General features: G+C 34.7%; 1 protein-coding gene across 6 annotated transcripts in view; it reads left to right on the forward strand.

The window, feature by feature from the left end:
• LOC145287834 (Na(+)/H(+) exchanger beta-like) overlaps positions 1-27,310 on the forward strand; it is a 1,099,100-nt gene that overhangs the window by 763,069 nt on the left and 308,721 nt on the right. For all 6 annotated transcript variants that reach the window (XM_080135700.1, XM_080135702.1, XM_080135704.1 and 3 more), the window contains 2 exons: positions 9,122-9,149; positions 13,575-13,684. In XM_080135700.1, coding sequence (XP_079991826.1) covers positions 9,122-9,149; positions 13,575-13,684 — 138 coding nt within the window. The remainder of the gene's footprint in view (positions 1-9,121; positions 9,150-13,574; positions 13,685-27,310) is intronic.

The raw sequence follows: 27,310 nt of genomic DNA on the forward strand, positions 1-27,310 counted from the left end.
TTAAATAAAATTTTAAAAATATAATGTATACATTTAAACAAAGTTGAAATATGTGCAGATAAAAATTTAGTTTGAATAAAAAAATATACAGATTTAAATAAAATTAAAAAATATAATGTGTACATTTAAACAAATGTGAAAAACGTACACATTTTAATAAAGTTAAGATAAAATAACATACACATGTAAACAAAGAAAAAATAAATAATATACACATTTAAAACAAGTTGAAAATCAAAAGTACACATTTTAATAAAAGTTAAATATGAAAAATATACACTAAAATATACTCGAAATATAAATTTTAAAAAAGTTTAAATAAAAAATGTACAATAAAGTATGAATAGAAAATATACATACTTTAATGTACATATTTACATAAAGTTTAAGGTTTACTCATTTACATAATATTAAAATAAAATGTTTATATCTATAATATAAAGCTGAATGTCTGTGTGGGGAGGTCTGGTCACGAATAGGCTCCTATATGGTTGACTATTTGAAAAAAAAACTGATTCCATATAATGATAGAAGATGTATCGAGACACAGAAATGGGTATGTTTGATCGGGCAGAACGGTGGTTCATTAAAATTGTGGGGTCTGCGTTCGCGCCTGATCAACAAAGTATGGAAGTAAAAAATTTAAAAATTAAAAAAAAAACGTTTACAAATGTTTTTGATATAGATGTACATAAGAATATTTTGATAAGTATGTTCTAACTTAAATAGGGATGGTATAATAAAATTGTGGGGTCTGCGTTCGCGCCTGGCCTCCATAGAATGGAAATAGGCACAAACTTTAATAAAAACTTTTCATATATATCTGCGTAAGTATACTTTGATAATTATGTTTCAGTTTGAAGAAATATGGTATAATAAAATTATGGGGTGTTCGTTTGCGCCTGACATCCATAGAATGGAAATATGTCACAAAGTTTAACAAGGTTTTTTAATATAGATCCACAGAATATTGTAATAAGTAGGGCTGTGACAAGCATATTCTTTTACAAAAGAATATTCTTTGCATATATTTCGTTAGAAAATATTATTTTAACAAAAACATATTCTTTTTTTAAAGAATATTCCTTTAACAAAAAGCCTATTCTCTTAGAAAAAAGAATATGCCAAATATTTATGGAATAAGTTGTGCCGAAAATATGTTGAAATAAATATTTGCATACGAGTCTTAATTTTACGAAGTTTTCTTTTTTATATAAATTAAATTAAACATGGTAAAACTTTCGTAGTTGTGAATTTACAATAACCTTTGGTTCCTAATGAGAGCCATTCTATAAGAGGATTATATTAGGGACGAAATATCCGCGTATCCTTTTTGTCCTAGGTCTCCAGGGCCGATATATCGGCCCCGTAGTGTCCAAAGGATTGTAACTACAATTTGTATCGAAAAAATAGCCAGGTTTAAATATGGTCCAGTAATCTCCTACGATTGGAACGAGTTTTTTTTTTTTCATTATAAGGCTATTTTAGCGGACAACCAAAGAAGCTTTAATTTTGATAATTTAAAGACTAATTTAATTATAAAATGCAATAAATAAAATATTTAAGTTCTATAGAGTGTTCAATTGTTCACAGTATATAAACAGTATATACATTAATGAGTACGGCAATGTCAAGAATATTCTTTAATAAAAAACAATTCTTTACATATATTGGGTTAGAGAATATTCTTTTGATAAAAAGCATATTCCTTAAAAAAAAAGAATATGCTTTTTAAAAAAGAATATGAAAAATATTTATGGAATAAGTTTTGTTTTGCCAAAAATATGCTGAAAGAAAATATTTGGATAAGAGTTTTTAATTTATTCATTTTTTTTAGATGAATTAAACGTGGTATAACCCTGGCATGAATTAAACGTGGCATAACAGATGTGAATTTACATACAAAAAGGGTCTAAAATTTGGTCTGTTGAAAAAGAGTGATATTATAGGCATATATATAAATATGTACAGACATCTCGTCCTTGTAGATATTCAAAGCGTGTTAGTACCCAGGACGAATTTACAAGATCTAAAAAAACTAAACAAAAAATGCCGAAAATAATTAGCACTCCTGCTGAACGGATGGCAAAATATGCCGATGAATTTGAAGATTACCAGTTAACTGGCAATTGCTTAACCTGCAAATACGGCAATATCCAGGTAGGAACAAACTTTAATACATAAAATTTGCAATATAGTTGACTAATAGATTGGCGTTGTTATAGTAGTTTTGTTTTTGAAATTCTATAACGGTAAATCTAGCTGTATTAAACTTTGATTGAACGTTGAAATTTACAATTTATTTTATCTACTTTTTACGTTAATTAATAAATGTTAATCGGCTTCAAATAACTTTTTCCACCCTTCCTTTAAATGTATATATTACCATTAAATAATTGATTTTTATTTTTACAAATCAAAAGTTGTAAAAAATCTCTAATAAAGCAGCATTTAAAAACCAAAGCACATCTGGCAAAAAAGACCTACACGGCAACGTTAGGCGAAGTTCCTACTGCAGCAACTGATTTACGGGCCAGTACGAATAATTTGTTCAACGCTGACTTATGCAAAGCGTGGATTGCAGCGGATATTCCGTTTCATAAACTGAGCAATAATGTGTTCAAAGACTTTCTTCATAGGTACACACATAGAAATATTCCAGATCAGACTACACTAAGAAAATATTACGTTAGTGAAGTGTACGAAGCAAAAGTGAAGTCACTCAGAGAAAAAGCTGCTGGAATGAAACTGGGTCTCGATTGATGAAACCACTGATGTAGAGCAGCGTTTTATTGCTTGCTTTGTGTTTGGCATTCTTGGGGTAGAAGAGGAACGTAGCAAGTGCTATTTGGGAAATATTGCATGTCTGCCAAAAGTTAATCATTCTACAATTGCTGCTTTTTTTAACGATTCGTTGCAGTTTTTGTGGCCGCAGCAAGTCCTTTATAATAATGTGCTCCTTGTAACCACTTATGCAGCTGCATATATGTCCAAAGCTATGAATGCTCTTCAGGTTTTATACCCGAAAATGGTGCACGTTACTTGTTTGGCCCATGGCTTGCACAGAGTTGCGGAATTAGTCAGGCAGGCGCACCCAAAAGTAAATAAACTGATTTCAACTGTAAAAAGTATATTTTTAAAAGCACCCAATCGGATCGAAAAGTTCAGGGAACTAGCCCCAGGAGTGCCCCTTCCAACGAGTCCCATTGTAACAAGATGGGGTACGTGGTTAGATGCAGCGCATTATTACGCCAAACATTTGCCCGAAATTACTCCTGTCATAATGTCTCTAGATTCAACAGAGGCCCAAAGTATATTGGAGTCCAAAAAACTGTTGGATGAGGAATCACTGCCATTTGATCTCGGCTTTATCGCCAACAGTTTTTCCATTTTAACAAACAATATTGCAGTTGGAGACTAAAGGGCTGAGTCTTTCAAAATCTATTGAATTAATTAGAGAGGTCGAAATGACACTTGAGGAGATGGATGACTCCCAATTTCGTAAAAAGATGAAGAATGTCATTTCAAAGAACAAAGGTTTTGCTACTTTAAAACGTCTCGATGCAATTATTAGTGGGAAGGCTTTTGAAAATGAAGGAAATTTGGATGACATAGATCATTTAAGTTTTAAGTGCCGAAGAAATGACCAGCTTGAAATATGCCCCAGTAGTCTCATGCGACGTGGAACGAGTTTTTTCCCAGTATGAGACCGTTTTAGCAGACAACCACAGAAGTTTCAATTTTGAGAACTTAAAAACGCATTTAATTGTAAAATGCAATGAATAAAATATTTGTTTAAGCTTGATAGTGTTTAATTGTTAGAAGTATTTATAGCATAAAAATAAACGTTTTTTCTATATATTTTCTTGCGTTTTCGGCATTAACTGAAGCTTTTACAAAATCATCAATAGAATTTATAAAAAACAAATAATTAATCCTTTCGACCTTAACATTGCAAAATTACCAACTACTCAACTATACCCGTTCTATAAAAATACTACAGTAAGGTCGAAATATCTGTAGGTCTTCTTTTACCTTAAATCCCCATGGCCGATATGTCGGCCCATTGGAATCGAAAGGGTTAATATTGCTGCAAACGTAAATCTAAGGTACCTAGCATAAATATATTCGCTTGAAGTACAGTGAAAATATGCGATTTATAAAGATAAATATACGGTAGCCAAAGAGAATATTCCGTCTCAAAGCAGCATATTCTTTTTAAAAAGAATATTCCTATGCAAAAAAGCATATTCTTTTTCAAAAAGAATATTCCCGTGTAAAAAAAGCATATTCTTAAAGAATATTCCCGGCATATAAAAAGAATATAGAGCATATTTGAAAGAGAATATTGTCACAGCCCTAGTGATAAGTGTTTCTGTGTAAACAGGCTATAATAAATTATGCGGCTTATCTATTTTATTTTTACTTCCATCATATTTTTCTTTGGTTTTGATACCCCCAAATGCAACCCAAATTTGCAACCCTTCCTTTTCATCATACTTTCATGAATCAAAGTCCATTTTCTGTGGGCTGTTTTTGAACCGAGTCAACAATGGGTACTTTTGATAGTATTTAAATAACCTATTAATAAATTGTACACATTTAACTAAAGTAGAAATTCAAATCATACACATTTAAATTATGTTAAAATTACAAAATGTACACATTAAAAAACTGACATAAACTGTACATATATACATAAAGTTTATATAAAAATAATGCACAAATTCGATTTAGTTAAATACATTGGAAAAATTGTAAACATGTAAGAATGATTAAAGTAAAATTTTTACATCACAATAAAGTTAAAATACACAATGTATATATAAAACACCTTTATGTGCTTCCGAGTAGCACTAGCTCACACTACGGCATTTATATTTACTCTCTATCGCCCCCATAACAGCGGAGTTACTATCTTTAAAAGCATATCTGAGAAAATTGACCAAGTTCTATCAGCATATCCTTCAGCTAACATTCACGTATATGGAGACTTCAATGTTCACAATGTGGAATGGTTGACCCACTCAAACAAGACCGATGATGAGGGGAGATTCTGTCATGATTTCTCCATTGCTTATGAACTCATTCAGATTGTTCACGAACCCACCCGTGTGCCCGACAATGACGGCCAGTATGCAAGTCTCCTAGACCTTTTTCTCACAATTTGCCTTGAACTATGTTCAGTTTCCGTTCTGTCTCCTCTTGGATCTTCCGACCACTCAGTTGTATCAATTAAGATAAAAATGAAATGTAATAAGTCCCCAGACGTACCTCTCCACCGTACAGTATATCGATACACTATGGCTGACTGGGATAGTTTCCGTACATTTATATCAGATCTTCCTCTGCGTTCCATGTTTAAAAAGGATGTGTCGTCTATATTATCAGACCTGACAGAATGGTTAATTGTAGGTATTGACCATTTCATACCCTCTAAAAAGTTTCAGCAAAAACCTAACAGCCAGCCATGGTTTTCTCCAGAATGTGCTGCTGCTATGGCGCACAGAAATCACTTTTTCCACTGCTTCCAACGTAATAGATGTATGGAAACTAAAGCCGTTTTCAGGACTGCCAGCAACCATTGTAAGAAAGTAATAAAGAACGCAAGAGAGTTGTATGCTCAGTCCGTCAAGTCCAAAGTAGCTGAGCAGCGGCTTGGTTCCTACCAGTTTTGGCAAATTGCAAACTGAATACTGAACAGAAGCGTGTGCTCTATCCCAACTATTATCAATGGACCTGAGGTAATCTCGTCAGCATCAAACAAAGCCAAACTCTTTGTCAAGAACTTTGCAGCTAATTCTACCCTTTGCGACGAAGGCCGCCAACCCCCAATATTTCCTCCTGTATCAGAAAACACACTATGTGATATACAAATATCTGTATGTGATGTTGCCAAGCTAATCAAAAACCTTGATTCCAGTAAAGCAACCGGCCCTGACGGTATTCCAATTATAGTACTCTAAAAACTTCAACCAGAAGTAGCGCCCATACTTACAAAACTGTTTAAACGTTGTCTTAAGGAGAATTGCTTCCCATCACCCTGGAAAATCTCATCAGTATGTCCTGTATTTAAGAATTCAGGTGATCGCTCATCCCCCTCTCAGTACAGGTCAATAAGTTTCCTGTGCGTCATGAGTAAGTTGCTGGAATCAACCATCTCAACAAAAATAACCTTCTTAGTGACACTCAATATGGTTTCCGTTCTGCTAGATCTACAGCAGATGTGCTTACAGTTATATCTTATAGGATTAGCGAATCTGTCGACAGATGCAACCTTTCTAGGGCAATTGCTCTTGACATATCAAAGGCCTTTGATAGGGTATGGCATAAAGGTTTACTTCACAAGATCTCCAGCTATGGTATAGCTGGAAATGTCTTCTCAATTATTAAATCATTTCTCTGTGATAGGTTCATAAGAGTAGTAGTTGATGGGCAAAAAATCAGAAGCTCACAGTATAAATGCTGGAGTCCCTCAGGGGTCCATCCTGGACCCAACTCTTTTCCTGATCTACATTAATGATCTTCCAAATCACATCCTTACATCATTCGTAGACATTTTTGCTGACGACACTACCATCTATGGTAGCACATCTAAGACAGTAAACAACCAAGTTCTCTCCGATTCTCTCTCTTCTGATCTTGAGCACGTAGTACAATGTGGAAAGGAGTGGCTGGTTACTTTTAATGCATCTAAAACCAAGCTTCTCTCTTTACATCATCAGCGTTCTGATCCCCATCTGGCATCAATTAAAATGAATGGCTCTCGTCTTGGGGAGGCCTCAAGTTTTGACAGACTTCTGGGCTTGACCTTTACTCCTGATCTTAAATGGAATACGTACATCAAATCTGTTGCCAAGGCCGCTGGAAAAATGGTCGGATCCGTCTATCGATCCAGTACATATCTCACTACTGATGCAATTCTCTATATAAGAGCCAGATACGTCCAAGGATGGAATACTGTTGCCACATATGGGCAGGAGTTGCTAGAAAAGACTTGTCCTGCCTTGATAGGGTTCAAAATAGACTTCGTGGCCTTGTGGGAGATGTCCTTTTCTCTTCGCTGCAACCTCTATCTCACAGAAGAGATGTTGCGAGTTTGTCTCTGCTTTATCGTTATTTTCATGGAAAGTGTTCAACTGAGCTTCAATCTATGGTCCCCCTTCGCCAAACTTTCACAAGAAACACTAGACTAGCTGAAAACATTATCAATAATTTTCCCCACTCTTTATCTGTGCCTTAACCTAAACATAGATTCCATGATCAAAGCTTCTTTCTTAGAACTGCACGCCTGTGGAATTGTCTTCCGTGTTCCTGCTTTCCAGCTGTCTATAATATGGTTGTCTTCAAGTCCAATGTGAACAAGTTTCTGATGAGCCGTTCCACTTAAGTTAACAACTTTACCGAACTTCCATTACTATCGATTACTATATTGTCCTTTTAACTACTCTACACTCTTTAACCCTTATCCTTGAGTGGCCTATCGGCCTTGATAAGTGGTTACGTCTATGTAAAAAAATATATACAAAATAGTTTTAAAACATATTGGCCACATTTAATTAAAGTATATGTAAACATTTAAATAAAGTTTAAATAAAAATCTGCACACATTGTTGCACAAAAGTTTTTTTTTTAAAATACACATTTAAATAAAATCGAGAAAAATTCACATTTAAATGGTTTTATAACAAAAACTTTTACAACGTTATAAAATGTACACATAAAAATAAAGTAAAAGTAAAAGCATAAACTAAATATTCTCTCTCTATATATATTAACTGTAGCGTCTTTAAATCAAAATACGCTAACGGAAACAATTTACTGCACGAGCGTCGCCCTTTTAAAATTCATCATTCAATAAAATAAAAAGCTATAGCAAACATCTAAATGACTACTTTAAATACAGTTCCTGATTTCAAAAAAAGAAAAACTAAAAGGTAACTATATCTATATATTTTTAAATCAAATTTATTATGTAAATTCAAAAAAAATATATATATATTTTTTCTACTCATTTCTATCTCTAGCCTATACTAATTTTCTTATAAATTTTAAATCCAAACCTTTTACTTCAATTTTTCAGATTCATTTGCCTTACTTTTAATGCAAGGTTTATTTTTGGTGTCTTTTCAATTCAATAGAAATCCTCCTAAATTTGCTGATGAGGAGACCGTGCTTACCAAAAAAACTATGTATAATTGTTCTACGTGACTTCATGTATACCACAAATAAAAAGCACGGATTTCCGAAACGATCGTACAGATAATTGACTTTGTTGTTGTTCCTTCTTATGAAACTGATTTTTAATTTAATTAAAATTTGATTTTTAAATTTAAAAATTTTTTTTTTAATTTCTAAATTATAAATCACATTACTTAATATTGAATTAGCTCTAGGACATTTAACTATCGAGCTTATTATATATCTAAATTACAACGAGCATTTCCTGTATTTTAATTAAACTAGTAATTTCACTATTACATTAAAATACACTTAGCTCTTTAGACTATTATTCTAATCTCCTTTAAATATATATATATATATATATATATATATATATATATATATATATATATATATATATACTAGCAGAGAGGGGCGTTTTTCCCGGTCATAAATACGCTAAAATATGATATTTTAATTTGCCCAGATTTCGTATTATTATAGAGTCGTGATTTCAATAGTAAAAAAAGGTATTCAGGTATCATCAGCTAGAATCGAAATCGAAAGAAAAACTGCAGCATTCAAAGCTGGTGACGTTACTACTGTACCAATGTGACACTCATATGAACTGATTAAAAATAAACTAAAAGGAATTTACACAATGTATAACAATTTTTGCAATTTTCAACCCTTTTTTGGCGCCTAAAAACTATTTTAATCGGCTAAATATCCGTAAAAAACTGTCTATAAAACTCCAACCATTTAGTTTCGGTGAAGATAGAGTTTGAAAATATGGAGACAGGCAGACAGACAGACAGGCAGACAGACAGACAGGCAGAAAGAAAGGGATAGTGAGTTTTATCAAGTATATATATCTTTTCAATACACACAAACATACTTTTAACAGATAAGCAACGTGTATCATATTAACTAACCCCCCTTTTTTTATTACTTTCAGGCCACCATTTTGAATTTTTTATTAATCGGTAAGTAAAGGGTGATTACTTTTGTATCATAAGAATGTATTAATCTTATTTCTAAGTTGTTTTAAGCTATTCTTTATTATCACATATTGACAACTTTTTCCCCGTTTTACAGATTTTTAATCTTTTGAGAATTCTTGAAATATATCTCAGTAACGCAGCTTTATAATCCTATTTTTGGAAGTTCCTTACTCTCAGCTTATGTGCTTGTCAATATTCAATTCGGAAGTCTTCTAATTATTGTTTGTTCTTTTCCTTGGTTTTGCGTATAGTAACAATTTGCAATATGGATTCAATTCTTTTTGCTATGTGTGTAGCGATAATTAGACTTAACTGTATAAAAATAGTTCTAAAATGGAATCTTCCACGTCAGATGCAATGTAGCACAGGAATGTTAAATTCCATTGGAAGTAAAAGATGTCAGAATATGACGTCACAGACAAGAAAATCGAAGAGAAAATTGGCGAAAAGAATAGCTAAGTCTTTCACTTTGAGACCTGAGCTGAAGGGATCAGTTTCTTCTCTTCTTTCTGTGCCATTTTCAGGGAGCGAAAGATATAAATTTGCAATACTGTAAGCGAACAAAACATGGAAGAAATGATGACGTCATTTAGCAAATATGTGGGTTTTTTTTTTTTTTTACCTTTTCATTGATAGCTAACAGGAATTGACTAGAAGTCTGAGTCCGAGTCTTCTACGAAGAATGCGTGCGGCCTCTGCTGGATTAAGAATCATTTCATACTTGGCAATATTCTATATCTCTATAAAGAAACCATTCCCCACGTATGAAATATTGTTTCACATTTTGGCTGGTGCCGCGGCCACTAGTCTCTCTCTTTTGGATTGTGTGCACAAAAAGTCTTGAACCTAATAATTTCCGCTCTGTCTACCAATTTCTAGCGTGTGTTCCATCGCCGCAGTGTTGCATCTCTGTGCTTATATTGCAAGTACTTCAACAGAATGTACTCCGATCGATTTGCTGACGTGTTCTCCTTAAAAACGCTAATCCTCATCCATACCAACCTGATAAGAAAGTCCCACCCTTCCATTATAGAGGTTCACAGAAGACGGAAAATCCACTTTAATAACTTTTTTTTTTTCGATAGCTTCCCTTTTGAATTCTTTCCCTTTTACTTTTTTTCTTACTGTACCAATATATAAACATTTAAATGCAATGTGAACAAATATTTTGCTACACAATTCCCCATATATGATATCTTCTATAAATTTGGCCCATAATTACAGCTTAACAGTGTGTCTCTATACTATTTTCTATAACGCGAAATAAACCTCATTTTTGTATAAATAAATTTTTTTTTTAATCTATCAAACGTATCTTTCTATTGCACACAGTACGCATGCATACTTATGACTTTTAACTCACGTATAAATATTTAGTTGTTCCTTCCTTGCAAATAGCAATCTTGCTCTTATCCATCTTGTGATTGGAGAAAATGTAATTCATAGAATATTCCATACAATTCCAAATTAATGTCTGTAAAAATGGATTCCAATGGTCAAAATTGATTGACAATGGCTTAGTTTCTCGAGAAATAGCTCTTGACATATTTTTCAATCATAAAGCTTTTTCTCTTTGAAATGCCTATAAATCATTGATGAGCAGAAATCTGAAGCTGACAATATTAAGGCAGACGTGCATCGAGGATCTATCCTTGGTCCAACTCTTTTTCTGATCTTTATCAAGAACCTTCTAAAATACATTCTTCGTTAATTCGTCGACATCTATGCAGACTATAACGCTACTTATGACAACACTTTAAAGACTGGCAAAGATTAGGGTCTTTCTGATTCTCTCTCCTCTGATCTGAAGCATGTTGTACAATGTGTAAAAAATGTCTCGTTAACTTTAATGCATCCAAAATCATCTATCTTTTTATCACCAACGCTCATATTCCTACTTTGCCCGAGTTGAAATGAAACGCTTTCATCTCGAAGAAGCACTGTCCTTCGACAAACTCCTAGGATTGACCTGTACCCTAATCTGAAGATCAGATCCATTTCCAAAATCGCTTGAAATATGGTGTGATCGTTCTACCGCTCTAGCAACTATCTCAATCCTGACGCAATCCTTTACAAGAGTAAGATAGACTAAGATTGAGTATCGTTGCCACATGTGAAATGAAGCTCCAATAAGCACCCATTCCTGTCTTGACAAGGTGTAACACCGTCTGCTCAATTTAGAGGGTGGTGACCATTTCACCTCGCTGCTTCCTCTTTCTTACAGAAGAAACTTTGCGAATCTGTCTCTGATCCATCGTTACTTTTATGGTTGGTTCTCAACACAGCTTCAATCTATCATCCCTAATTATAAAACGTTTGCACGGCTAGTTGCAAAACTACAAACAACTTTCCGCACTCTCTATCTTTGCCTAAAACTAAACGGAAATTTCATGAGCAAAGTTCCTTCCCTATAACTGACTGTCTGTGGAATGCAGGTGACCATAATATTATCGTCTTCAAATCCAATTTAAATAAGTTCTTGTTGAGTCATCCTCTTAGATAATCTACTCTTACCTAAGTTCCACTGTCTACCCAACGCTTAACTCTCATCATAAAGTGGCAATTTTTGTAAAAAAAAAAGACTTTCCTCAATTTACTTCTCATCAAAAGATAAGCATAAATTCATCAATATTTGTCAGTTCCACACTCTTTTATTTATTATTTATTTAAACTCGAGTTATGATATGCACATATGTATACAAGAAGTTAATAAAGTATAAGATATTGTGAGCAACAATTATCCATGGGAGTTGGGCTATTTTCATTTGATAAATTAGTGACATCTTGTTCAGTCAACTGTGATGGATTGAATATGGACATATAAAACACTTTTGAAACACCCATAAACTTGTCTTTATAAAAACATAATCGTCCCCCTATTAAATCATTCAAGCAGTTATAAACAAAAAAAAATGTTTTTAAGTATATAGTTATAAAACACTTGTAAACGTGTATACTAAAAAAATGCAGACGCTGCTCAAACTTTTATAACGATTTTAATTTTTCCGTTTGGAATCATGTACGCAGTTTAAGCGGGTTCTATTGCTCAAGGGATAAAATAAAAGGAAATAAATCCCATTTCTTGCAAACAACTACGTCGTTCATCTTGTGACAATAGAAACTGCCAGGGACATAAACTGGATAAAGATCAACCGACAAAATGAACGGATTACTTTCTGTTTGAATATTGAGCCTTGTAAGAAAAAGTCCGCCTAGCTGGTATTTCTTTGCGAATAGGCTTCCCACCGGAAATATCAATAAAAACTGTTTATATGGGCAAATGTGTTAAATACATTTTACCTATGATTTTCATCTTTTGATGAGAAAATTCCAATTAGATTTTACAAATAAAGTGACGCAATAATTTGGTTGAGCTTTGTCAAATCCGACTACCCTTCTTTTATTTATGACTAGCAGGGCCCGTGTACCTGCGTTTTTCAGTAGAAGTATGACACAAAGCCAAAACAGGATCGGTAAAGGATCCCTCTACCGAAAAGAAAGTAAACTACGGTTGTTAATTGGGGGGGGCTCATTGCCGGTCATAGAAAATAGTGGACACTGGCGGCTGTGGCCAAAATGAAATAAATTGACGTCCACTGCCTGGCATTATCTGGCAGTAACAGTTAGTGATTGTCAGCACTTGTAGTTACAGGCGATTAGTGTTGGTTTGGGGTCGATTACTTAAAAATGTGTTGCATCTGTTCGGTCTCGGTTAGTGACGGAGAAATCCTTTTAGACTGCGGCAGCGTGAAATTACTGTTCTTATCCAGTTTTTTTATTATTGTATATTTTACCATAAAAAACTGTTGTGTATTTTTGATCCTCGACTAATGATGGAGAAATACTTATAGACTGGGACAATCTTTATTTTCCCCAATCAAGAGTGTTCTTAAATTTGGGTGGAGGGCTGTATTTTGCTCATACTAAAAAAGAAATAGTGCCTGTGTCCTTGAGTGGAGGCTTTCAAAGTTTCACCTCTTCCGGATTGTAAGCATTGCAAATGGATATTACGTAAGAATACTTATAAATAGCTATATGAAACATGTACTATTTAAATTGATACTAAACACGATGAATTGAGTTTTATCAGAGAAGCTGAAAGGATGAATCGAGGATGTTCATATTTGTAGTCTATACTTGCAGCTTCATCTGCCACTTGTACTTCAACTGCATTGTCACGGCAGACAATGTTTCAAATGTCTCTCCGTTTGAGAATGTGTCAGTCATGGTATATCGAGACCAGATTACCAATAATGATATACCATCGTCCATATCTATTCTGTTATAAATTCCAGATTTATATAACACTTCATTGTTGTTAATATTTTGTATTTATTTATTTTTTTTGTTTTTTGCTTTGTTTTTCAGCAGTTAACTTTGTTTTCGTCTTATTTCTTCTACTTTCAGGTTTTACTCTCTATGGCCTCGTTGTTGTGGGCGCAATGGGCGAAATAAATATTCAATTTATTCCAATATTGGTATTTAGTTCATTAATCGTCGCTGTTGATCCGGTGGCGGTAAGTAGTTCAAATACAATGTACAAACACTTTGGTGAATGCATGTTTAATGTTAAATTAAATGTTTAATTTTTAGTAAAAAATGGTTAGATTTGAGTGGTATTGATTTTGTTAAATATTGTTGCGGATTAAAATAGCCGAATAATTGAAAAACGATAAAAAAGGACAATGGTCAAGAAATAATGTATCAGTCAATATTTAATTCAGAGAAAAAAACGGTGAAAGCGTTGGAACGTGTAATGCCAACCGTAAAAGAACCTTTTTTTTCCTGATGATGTTTAATATAAATATTAATTTTTTTTTCGATAATGATTCCGATAGCAAGTCTCTTCTTGTTTTGATTTGGACAAAAATACTTTAATGTTTAATCACATGTCTGTGAATGATATCCAAAATTTACATTCCAAAAGCATTTTTCAACTTTATTTCCCATCTTTAATATTGACTGTTTCGTTATTGGTAATAGTAAAAATAGGATAGTAAAAATGACATGGTGAACTTGGCATTGAAAAAATGGCACGGTGAACTTGGCATTGTATAAATGGCATCGTGAAAATGACAGAGTAAATATGGCATAGTGAACTTGGCATAGTAAAAATAGCATAGTGAAAATGGCATAGTAAAAATGGCATGGTAAAAATTGCATTGTAAAAATTGCATGGTGAACTTGGCATTGAAAAAATGGCATAGTGAACTTGGCATTGTAAAAATTGCATGGTGAACTTGGCATTGTATAAATGGCATAGTGAACTTGGCATTGTATAAATAGCATGGTGAACTTGGCATTGTATAAATGGCATCGTAAAAATGACAGAGTAAATATGGCATAGTGAACTTGGCATAGTAAAAATAGCATAGTGAAAATGGAATAGTAAAAATTGCATGGTAAAAATTGCATGGTGAACTTGGCATTGTATAAATGGCATAGTGAACTTGACATTGTATAAATGGCATGGTGAACTTGGCATTATATAAATGGCACGGTGAACTTGGCATTGTATAAATGGCATGGTGAACTTGGCATTGTAAAAATGGCATCGTAAAAATGACAGAGTAACTATGGCATAGTGAAATTAGCATAGTAAAAATGGCATGGTAAAAATTGCATGGTAAAAATGGCATGGTGAACTTGACATTGTAAAAATGGCATGGTGAACTTGGCATTGTAAAAATTGACTAGTGAACTTAGCATAGTAAAAAAAGCATAGTGAAAATGGCATGGTAAAAATTGCATGGTAAAAATGGCATGGGAAACTTGGCATTGTATAAATGGCATAGTGAACTTGGCATTGTAAAAATGGCATGGTGAACTTGGCATTGTATAAATGGCATGGTTAACTTGGCATTGTATAAATGGCATAGTGAACTTAGCATAGTAAAAATAGCATAGTGAAAATGGCATGGTAAAAATGGCATGGTAAAAATTGCATGGTAAAAATGGCATGGTCAACTTGGCATTGTATAAATGGCATGGTGAACTTGGCATTGTAAAAATGGCATGGTAAAAATTGCATGGTAAAAATGGCATGGTGAACTTGACATTGTATAAATGGCATGGTGAACTTGGCATTGTAAAAATGGCATGGTAACAATTGCATGGAAAAATGGCATAGTGAACTTGGCATTGTATAAATGGCATAGTGAACTTAGCACAGTAAAAATAGTATAGTGAAAATGGCATGGAAAAAATGGCATGGTAAAAATTGCATGGTAAAAATGGCATAGAGAACTTGGCATTGTATAAATGGCATAGTGAACTTCGCATTGTATAAATGGCATAGTGAACTTGTAATTGTAAAAATGGCACGGTGAACTTTACATTGTAAAAATGGCATAGTGAACTTGGCATTGTAAAAATGGCATAGTGAACTTGGCATTGTAAAAATGGCACGGTGAACTTGACATTGTAAAAATCGCATAGTGAACTTGGAATTGTAAAAATGGCACGGTGAATTTGACATTGTAAAAATGGCATGGTAAACTTGGCATTGTATAAATGGCATAGTGAACTTGGCAGTGTATAAATGGCATAGTGAACTTAGCATAGTAAAAATAGCATAGTGAAAATGGCATGGTAAAAATGGCATGGTAAAAATTGCATGGTAAAAATGGCCTGGTGAACTTGACATTGTATTAATGGCATGGTGAACTTGGCATTGTATAAATGGCATAGTGAACTTGGCATTGTATAAATGGCATAGTGAACTTGGCATTGTATAAATGGCATAGTGAACTTGGCATTGTATAAATGGCATAGTGAACTTAGCATAGTAAAAATAGCATAGTGAAAATGGCATGGTAAAAATTGCATGGTAAAAATTGCATGGTAAAAATGGCACAGTGAACTTGGCATTGTATAAATGGCATGGTGAACTTGGCATTGTAAAAATGGCATGGTAAAAATTGCATGGTAAAAAAGGCATGGTGAACTTGGCATTGTATAAATGGCATGGTGAACTTGGCATTGTAAAAATGGCATGGTAAAAATTGCATGGTAAAAATGGCATGGTGAACTTGGCATTGTATAAATTGCATGGTGAACTTGGCATTGTAAAAATGGCATGGTAAAGATTGCCTGGTAAAAATGGCATGGTGAACTTGGCATTGTAAAAATGGCATAGTGAACTTGGCATTGTATAAATTGCATAGTGAACTTGGCATTGTATAAATGGCATAGTGAACTTAGCATAGTAAAAATAGCATAGTGAAAATGGCATGGTAAAATGGCATGGTAAAAATTGCATGGTAAAAATAGCATGGTGAATTGGCATTGTATAAATGGCATGGTGAACTTGGCATTGTAAAAATGGCCTGGTAACAATTGCATGGTAAAAATGGCATGGTGAACTTGGCATTGTATAAATGGCATAGTGAACTTGGCATGGTAAAAATGGCATAATGAACTTGGCATTGTATAAATGGCATAGTGAACTTGGCATTGTATAAATGGCATAGTGAACTTGGCATTGTAAAAATGGCACGGTGAACTTGGCATTGTAAAAATGGCTTGGTGAACTTGGCATTGTAAAAATGGCATAGTGAACTGGGCATTGTAAAAATGACACGGTGAACTTGACATTGTAAAAATGGCATAGTGAACTTGGCATTGTAAGAATGGCACGGTGAACTTGACATTGTAAAAATGGCATGGTAAACTTGGCATTGTATAAATGGCATAGTGAAATTGGCATTGTATAAATGGCATAGTGAACTTAGCATAGTAAAAATAGCATAGTGAAAATGGCATGGTAAAAATGGCATGGTAAAAATTGCATGGTAAAAATCGCATGGTGAACTTGGCATTGTATTAATGGCATGGTGAACTAAGCATTGTAATAATGGCATAGTGAACTTGGCATTGTATAAATGGCATAGTGAACTTGGCATTGTATAAATGGCATAGTGAACTTGGCATTGTATAAATGGTATAGTGAACTTTGCATAGTAAAAATAGCATAGTGAAAATGGCACGGTAAAAATTGCATGGTAAAAATTGCATGGTAAAAATGGCATGGTGAACTTGGCATTGTATAAATTGCATGGTGAACTTGGCATTGTAAAAATGGCATGGTAAAAATTGCATGGTAAAAATGGCATGGTGAACTTGGCATTGTATAAATGGCATAGTGAATTGGCATGGTAAAAATGGCATAGTGAACTTGGCATTGTAAAAATGGCATAGTGAACTTGGCATTGTAAAAATGGCATAGTGAACTTAGCATGGAAAAAATGGCACAGTGAACTTGGCATTGTATAAATGGCATAGTGAACTTGGCATTGTATAAATGGCATAGTGAACTTGGCATTGTAAATATTGCACGGTGAACTTGACATTGTAAAAATGGCATGGTGAACTTGGCATTGTATAAATGGCATAGTGAACTTGGCATTGTATAAATGGCATAGTGAACTTAGCACAGTAAAAATAGTATAGTGAAAATTGCATGGAAAAAATGGCATGGTAAAAATTGCATGGTAAAAATGGCATGGTGAACTTGGCATTGTATAAATGGCATGGTGAACTTGGCATTGTAAAAATGGCATGGTAAAAATTGCATGGTAAAAATGGCATGGTGAACTTGGCATTGTATAAATGGCATGGTGAACTTGGCATTGTAAAAATGGCATGGTAAATATTGCATGGTAAAAATAGCATAGTGAACTTGGCATTGTATAAATGGCATAGTGAACTTGGCATTGTAAAAATGGCATAGTGAACTTGGCATTGTAAAAATAGCACAGTGAACTTGGCATTGTAAAAATTACATAGTGAACTTGGCATGGTAAAAATAGCATAGTGAACTTGGCATTGTAAAAATGGCATAGTGAACTTGGCATTGTAAAATGGCACAGTGAACTTGGCATTGTATAAATGGCATAGTGAACTTGGCATTGTAAAAATGGCATAGTTAACTTGGCATTGTAAAAAAGGCACAGTAAACTTGGCATTGTAAAAATGGCATGGTGAACTTCGCATTGTATAAATGGCGTAGTGAACTTGGCATTGTAAAAATGGCACGGTGAACTTGACATTGTAAAAATGGCATGGTGAACTTGGCATTGTATAAATGGCATAGTGAACTTGGCATTGTATAAATGGCATAGTGAACTTAGCATAGTAAAAATAGCATAGTGAAAATGGCATGGTAAAAATGGCATGGTAACAATCGCATGGTAAAAATGGCATGGTGAACTTGGCATTGTATTAATGGCATAGTGAACTTGGCATTGTAAAAATGGCATAGTGAACTTGGCATTGTATAAATGGCATAGTGAACTTGGCATTGTAAAAATGGCATAGTGAACTTGGCATTGTAAAAATGGCACGGTGAACTTGGCATTGTAAAAATAGCATAGTGAACTTGGCATTGTATAAATGGCATAGTGAACTTGGCATTGATAAAATGGCACGGTGAACTTGACATTGTAAAATGGCATAGTGAACTTGGCATTGTAAAAATTGCATGGTGAACTTGGCATTGTATAAATGGCATAGTGAACTTGGCATTGTATAAATGGCATGGTAAAAATTGCATGGTAAAAATGGCATGGTGAACTTGGCATTGTATAAATGGCATGGTGAACTTGGCATGGTAAAAATGGCATGGTGAACTTGGCATTGTAAAATGGCACAGTGAACTTGGCATTGTATAAATGGCATAGTGAACTTGGCATTGTGTAAATGGCATAGTGAACTTGGCATTGTATAAATGGCGTAGTGAACTTGGCATTGTAAAAATGGCACGGTGAACTTGACATTGTAAAAATGGCATAGTAAACTTGGCATGGTAAAAATGGCATAGTGAACTTAGCATTGTAAAAATTGCATAGTGAACTTGGCATGGTAAAAATGGCACAGTGAACTTGGCATTGTAAAAATGGCATTGTGAACTTGGCATTGTATAAATGGCGTAGTGAACTTGGCATTGTAAAAATGGCATAGTGAAAATGGCATGGTAAAAATGGCATGGTAAAAATTGCATTGTAAAAATGGCATGGTGAACTTGGCATTGTATTAATGGCATAGTGAACTTGGCATGGTAAAAATGGCATAGTGAACTTGGCATTGTAAAAATGGCATAGTGAACTTGGCATTGTATAAATGGCATAGTGAACTTGGCATTGTAAAAATGGCATAGTGAACTTAGCATTGTATAAATGGCATAGTGAACTTGGCATTGTACAAATGGCACGGTGATCTTGGCATTGTAAAAATGTCATAGTGAACTTAGCATTGTAAAAATGGAACAGTGAACTTGGCATTGATAAAATGTCACGGTGAACTTTACATTGTAAAATGGCATAGTGAAATTGGCATTGTAAAAATGGCCTGGTGAACTTGGCATTGTATAAATTGCATAGTGAACTTGGCATTGTATAAATGGCATAGTGAACTTAGCATAGTAAAAATAGCGTAGTGAAAATGGCATGGTAAAAATGGCATGGTAAAAATTGCATGGTAAAAATGGCATGGTGAACTTGGCATTGTATAAATGGCATGGTGAACTTGGCATTGTAAAAATGGCATGGTGAACTTGGCATTGTAAAAATGGCATGGTAAAAATGGCATGGTAAAAATGGCATGGTGAACTTGGCATTGTATAAATGGCATGGTGAACTTGGCATGGTAAAAATGGCATAGTGAACTTGGCATTGTAAAAATGGCACGGTGAACTTGGCATTGTAAAAATGGCATAGTGAACTTGGCATTGTAAAAATGGCATAGTTAACCTGGCATTGTAAAAATGGCATAGTGAACTTTGCATTGTAAAAATGGCACGGTGAACTTGGCATTGTAAAAATGGCATAGTGAACTTGGCATTGTAAAAATGGCATAGTGAACTTGGCATTGTAAAAATTACATAGTGAACTTGGCATTGTATAAATGGCATGGTGAACTTGGCATTGTAAAAATGGCATAGTGAACTTGGCATTGTAAAAATGGCACGGTGAACTTGGCATTGTTAAAATGGCATGGTGAACTTGGATTGTAAAAATGGCACGGTAAACTTGGCATTGTAAAAATGGCATAGTGAACTTGGCATTGTAAAAATGGCATAGTGAACTTGGCATTGTAAAAATGGCACGGTGAACTTGGCATTGTAAAAATGGCATGGTGAACTTGGATTGTAAAAATGGCACGGTAAACTTGGCATTGTAAAAATGGCATAGTGAACTTGGCATTGTAAAAATGGCATAGTGAACTTGGCATTGTAAAAATGGCACGGTGAACTTGGCATTGTAAAAATGGCATGGTGAACTTGGCATTGTAAAAATGGCATAGTGAACTTGGCATTGTAAAAATGGCACGGTGAACTTGGCATTGTAAAAATGGCATGGTGAACTTGGATTGTAAAAATGGCACGGTAAACTTGGCATTGTAAAAATGGCATAGTGAACTTGGCATTGTAAAAATGGCATAGTGAACTTGGCATTGTAAAAATGGCACGGTGAACTTGGCATTGTTAAAATGGCATGGTGAACTTGGATTGTAAAAATGGCACGGTAAACTTGGCATTGTAAAAATGGCATAGTGAACTTGGCATTGTAAAAATGGCATAGTGAACTTGGCATTGTAAAAATGGCACGGTGAACTTGGCATTGTAAAAATGGCATGGTGAACTTGGATTGTAAAAATGGCACGGTAAACTTGGCATTGTAAAAATGGCACGGTGAACTTGGCATGGTAAAAATGGCATAGTGAACTTGGCATTGTATAAATGGCATTGTGAACTTAGCATAGTAAAAATAGCATAGTGAAAATAGCATGGAAAAATTGCATGGTAAAAATTGCATGGTAAAAATGGCATGGTGAACTTGGCATTGTATAAATGGCATGGTGAACTTGGCATTGTAAAAATTGCATGGTTAAAATTGCATGGTAAAAATGGCATGGTGAACTTGGCATTGTATAAATGGCATGGTAAAAATGGCATGGTAAAAATGGCATGGTGAACTTGGCATTGTATAAATGGCATGGTGAACTTGGCATGGTAAAAATGGCATAGTGAACTTGGCATTGTAAAAATGGCACGGTGAACTTGGCATTGTAAAAATGGCATAGTGAACTTGGCATTGTAAAAATGGCATAGTTAACCTGGCATTGTAAAAATGGCATAGTGAACTTTGCATTGTAAAAATGGCACGGTGAACTTGGCATTGTAAAAATGGCATAGTGAACTTGGCATTGTAAAAATGGCATAGTGAACTTGGCATTGTAAAAATTACATAGTGAACTTGGCATTGTATAAATGGCATGGTGAACTTGGCATTGTAAAAATGGCATAGTGAACTTGGCATTGTAAAAATGGCACGGTGAACTTGGCATTGTTAAAATGGCATGGTGAACTTGGATTGTAAAAATGGCACGGTAAACTTGGCATTGTAAAAATGGCATAGTGAACTTGGCATTGTAAAAATGGCATAGTGAACTTGGCATTGTAAAAATGGCACGGTGAACTTGGCATTGTAAAAATGGCATGGTGAACTTGGATTGTAAAAATGGCACGGTAAACTTGGCATTGTAAAAATGGCATAGTGAACTTGGCATTGTAAAAATGGCATAGTGAACTTGGCATTGTAAAAATGGCACGGTGAACTTGGCATTGTAAAAATGGCATGGTGAACTTGGCATTGTAAAAATGGCATAGTGAACTTGGCATTGTAAAAATGGCACGGTGAACTTGGCATTGTAAAAATGGCATGGTGAACTTGGATTGTAAAAATGGCACGGTAAACTTGGCATTGTAAAAATGGCATAGTGAACTTGGCATTGTAAAAATGGCATAGTGAACTTGGCATTGTAAAAATGGCACGGTGAACTTGGCATTGTTAAAATGGCATGGTGAACTTGGATTGTAAAAATGGCACGGTAAACTTGGCATTGTAAAAATGGCATAGTGAAAATGGCATTGTAAAAATGGCATAGTGAACTTGGCATTGTAAAAATGGCACGGTGAACTTGGCATTGTAAAAATGGCATGGTGAACTTGGATTGTAAAAATGGCACGGTAAACTTGGCATTGTAAAAATGGCATAGTGAACTTGGCATTGTAAAAATGGCACGGTGAACTTGGCATGGTAAAAATGGCATAGTGAACTTGGCATTGTATAAATGGCATTGTGAACTTAGCATAGTAAAAATAGCATAGTGAAAATAGCATGGAAAAATTGCATGGTAAAAATTGCATGGTAAAAATGGCATGGTGAACTTGGCATTGTATAAATGGCATGGTGAACTTGGCATTGTAAAAATTGCATGGTTAAAATTGCATGGTAAAAATGGCATGGTGAACTTGGCATTGTATAAATGGCATAGTGAACTTAGCATAGTAAAAATAGCATAATAAAAATGGCATTGTAAAAATGGCATGGTAAAAATTGCATGGTAAAAATTGCATGGTAAAAATGGCATAGTGAACTTGGCATTGTATAAATGGCATAGTGAACTTGGCATTGTAAAAATGGCATAGTGAACTTGGCATTGTAAAAATGGCATAGTGAACTTGGCATTGTATAAATGGCATGGTAAAAATGGCACGGTGAACTTGGCATTGTAAAAATGGCATCGTAAAAATGACAGAGTAAATATGGCATAGTGAACTTGGCATAGTAAAAATAGCATAGTGAAAATGGCATAGTAAAAATGGCATGGTAAAAATTTCATGGTAAAAATGGCATAGTGAACTTGGCATTGTATAAATTGCATAGTGGACTTGGCATTGTAAAAATGGCATGCTGAACTTGACATTGTATAAATGGCATGGTGAACTTGGCATTGTATAAATGGCATGGTGAACTTGGCATTGTATAAATGGCATCGTAAAAATGACAGAGTAAATATGGCATAGGTAACTTAGCATAGTAAAAATTGCATAGTAAAAATGGCATAGTAAAAATGGCATAGTAAAAATTGCATGGTAAAAATTGCATGGTAAAATGGCATGGTAAAAATTGTATAGTAAAATTGTCATAGTGAAAATTGCATAGTAAAATCGCATAGTCAATATGGAATAGTGAACTTAGTATGGTAAATATGACATAGGTGAACATAGCATGGTAAAATATAGCATGCTAAAATATAGCATATTAAAAATGGCATAATAATTATTGCCTAGTAAACATTGCAAGGTGAAAATGGCAGAGAACACCTAGCATAGTGATAATACATATTAAAAATGGCATAGCAAAAATGGAATAGTTAACTTGAGGTGGTTAAAATGGTCTAGTAAAAATGGCATAGTAATCCTAGCATAGTTAATATGGTATATTACTGATGGCATAGTAAAATGGAATGGTAAAAAATAACATGGTAAATATTGTATAGTAAATATAGCATAGTAAAAATGGCATAGTAAAAATGGCATAGATAACATTACATAATAAAGATGACACAGTAAAAATGACATCGTAAAACTAGGGTTGTAAACATGGCATGTTAAACATGGATTAGAAAAAGTAGCATAGTAAAAACTTCATAGTAAACATGACATACTAAAATAGCATAGTAATAATGGTATAGTAAAAATCTCATGGTAAACATGGCAGGGTAAACAATCTCATGGTAAACATGGCAGGGTAAACAATCTCATGGTAAACATGGCAGGGTAAACAATTTCATGGTAAACATGGCAGGGTAAACAATCTCATGGTAAACATGGCAGGGTAAACAATCTCATGGTAAACATGGCAGGGTAAACAATTTCATGGTAAACATGGCAGGGTAAACAATTTCATTGTAAACATGGCAGGGTAAACAATTTCATGGTAAACATGGCAGGGTAAACAATCTCATGGTAAACATGGCAGGGTAAACAATCTCATGGTAAACATGGCAGGGTAAACAATTTCATGGTAAACATGGCAGGGTAAACAATTTCATGGTAAACATGGCAGGGTAAACAATTTCATGGTAAACATGGCAGGGTAAACAATCTCATGGTAAACATGGCAGGGTAAACAATCTCATGGTAAACATGGCAGGGTAAACAATCTCATGGTAAACATGGCAGGGTAAACAATCCCATGGTAAACATGGCAGGGTAAACAATTTCATGGTAAACATGGCAGGGTAAACAATTTCATGGTAAACATGGCAGGGTAAACAATTTCATGGTAAACATGGCAGGGTAAACAATCTCATGGTAAACATGGCAGGGTAAACAATCTCATGGTAAACATGGCAGGGTAAACAATCTCATGGTAAACATGGCAGGGTAGACAATCTCATGGTAAACATGGCAGGGTAAACAATCTCATGGTAAACATGGCAGGGTAAACAATCTCATGGTAAACATGGCAGGGTAAACAATCTCATGGTAAACATGGCAGGGTAAACAATTTCATGGTAAACATGGCAGGGTAAACAATCTCATGGTAAACATGGCAGGGTAAACAATCTCATGGTAAACATGGCAGGGTAAACAATCTCATGGTAAACATGGCAGGGTAAACAATCTCATGGTAAACATGGCAGGGTAAACAATCTCATGGTAAACATGGCAGGGTAAACAATTTCATGGTAAACATGGCAGGGTAAACAATTTCATGGTAAACATGGCAGGGTAAACAATCGCATGGTAAACATGACGTAGTATATAAACGGCATAGTAAATATGGCATAATAAAATTCACAAGCTGATATATATTATCAAAAATCGACTTATCGGACGCCTATATCCAAATTCCCGTCGAAAAGGAATGTTCGAAGTTACTAGGGATAAACACAAAGGGTTTTTCAAATTCAACAGGCTTCCGTTTGGTATAAAATTGGCACCTGCCATTTTACAACAAACGATGGACGTCATGTTGAGTGATTTGCATACATCTAGAAAAAATATTCATCTCTGGAGAGAAGGTATTTTTCAAGTGCTACAAAAACAACATTACGTTCTGAGAGCGAGACATAGTGAATAAGAGAATCGCTGACATGATTTACATAATTAAGGGGCCGAAAAATACTCATAAAAAGCACCAGAATTAACTAAAAAAAATGGAGAGAGTATACCGGATGAGAGGAAGATCTCATAGAATTAATTCATGAAACCTTTCTAGTGGAACCTCCACAAAATACTTCTGAGCCACGAAGATAAGGTAGGAAACGAAAGTTCATGGACCCATTGGATGTGAATCCGAAACATAAACGATATTAAAACTTTACACTGATGGACATATATTCATATAAAGTATGCAAATGGAACCTACGACGAAACTAACCCATAATCATCATTCGATATATGAAGCCATTTGAAATCCAAAAGGAACTCCAAGGCTTCGGGGGGGGGTTCTGGTAGGTATACCTAATTAGCATACGTGGAGTGTCAACTACATAAATATGGTTGGGACCGTAAAGACGAGAGAGACTCTACGAGAGACTCAGCGAAATACTCAGAGAGACACAAGATCGAGAGTTGACAACCACCCAGTCGACATCTTCGCCAGAGACGGTCTCCCCATGACTATATTAATGGACTCTATGTAAATATTTTATATACTTTCTTGCTTTCAATATGTCTGTTCTACTTTACTTCTGTGTTGTAGTTATTTATTTCCATGTTTTTAGTCACGCTTCAACAAATAGTAATAATGACTTAGTTAAAATGGCATAGTAAAAATATCAAAGTCATAATTGAACCGGAAAAATGGCACAGGTAAAAGGGGCACTTGTTAGTAAATTAGACATAAACGCGAAAATATAGACGAAAATCTCACACTCAGTTCATCAAAAACAATTAAAAATTTGCGCGTAAGTGGGGAATTTACTCATTTTCGATTTTTTTTTAATTTTTCAAAACATTGTGTACAATTGTTTCAAATGCACCATTGAGCTAATTAAATGAAAAATTCATGTAATTTATTTATATTTAATTGCTTCCCCAACTAGTTAAATTACACACACAGAGACACAGACACACACACACACACACATATATATATATATATATATATATATATATATATATATATATACAGTCCTGGTCAAAATCATAAGACCACTTAAGAAAGTAAGCGTTTACGCATCTTATCGAATTTTTAATCAAACAAATGGTTGAAACCATTGCCAAAAGGGAAAATATGATGGAAAAAAATGAAATCTGCTTCATTCGAAACCTTAACCCTGATCTAATAATTATTTTTTTAAAACACAAACATTTCCACCTGGTCAAAATGATAAGACCACCTATAATTTATCTAACAAAAGGAAATCATACATTACTAAAAAGGCTCACAGTATTTAGTATAACCTCCATTATTACGAATTACTTCAAAAATTCTCTTTGGCATGCTTGCGACTAAGTTTTTTATCAGTTGCGAAGGAATTCTATCCCATGTACTGAAAACTGAATCAGAAAGTTCCTTTATCGAATAATATTGTGTTCCATCCTTGAACCCTTCTTTTGCCATCCATCCCCAAAGATTTTCAATGGGATTGAGGTCTGGAAAACATGCTGGATGATCTAACAATTCTATATTATTTGAAGAAAAGTATTCTCGTGCTTGTCGAGAAGTGTGTATCGCAGCGTTGTCTTGCTGGAAAATCCAATTTCTTCCACACAGACGTGGACCTTCAGTCCTGATAGAAGCATTTTAAAGCATTGAAATGTACTTCAATGATGTTTGCCGGCCTTTCACTACTTGCAACTTAAGGGCCCCAGCTGACAAGAAAGCACCCCAGATCATTAAAAACCCTCCTCCACTATGCCGAATTGAAAAAGTCTCTTTGGGGCACGAGTGTCTGCAGTTCGCCAGAGCATTCACCATTAAAATACTTGTAGAACAGGCAGAGGGATGCAACATTTCGTCGATGGGACAGAGGCTGAAGCTTAGATGCCAGTTCAGGGCCTATCAGATTTGCGACTCTCTTTTGAACCTTGTCTAGGAGCGAGAGACTAGCAGCAGATGCACCAGCCCAAATGTGACAGCAATACTCCATACATGGGCGAATAGTGGTCTTACAGAGGTACAGGATATTTTCGGGTGTTAGTAGTTTTCTAGCACGGTAGAGAAAGCCTACTTTCTTTGCAGCGGCCCTGGCAACGCTTTCAATGTAATTTTTCCAACTCATGTCTCCTGTGAACGTTAGGCCAAGCAGTTTGAAAGATGTACTCTCAGATAAAGAGTCACTGG

The sequence above is a fragment of the Euprymna scolopes genome, chromosome 11 (genome assembly GCF_053919585.1).
Source record: "Euprymna scolopes isolate OS-2025 chromosome 11, ASM5391958v1, whole genome shotgun sequence".
NCBI lineage: Eukaryota > Metazoa > Mollusca > Cephalopoda > Sepiida > Sepiolidae > Euprymna > Euprymna scolopes.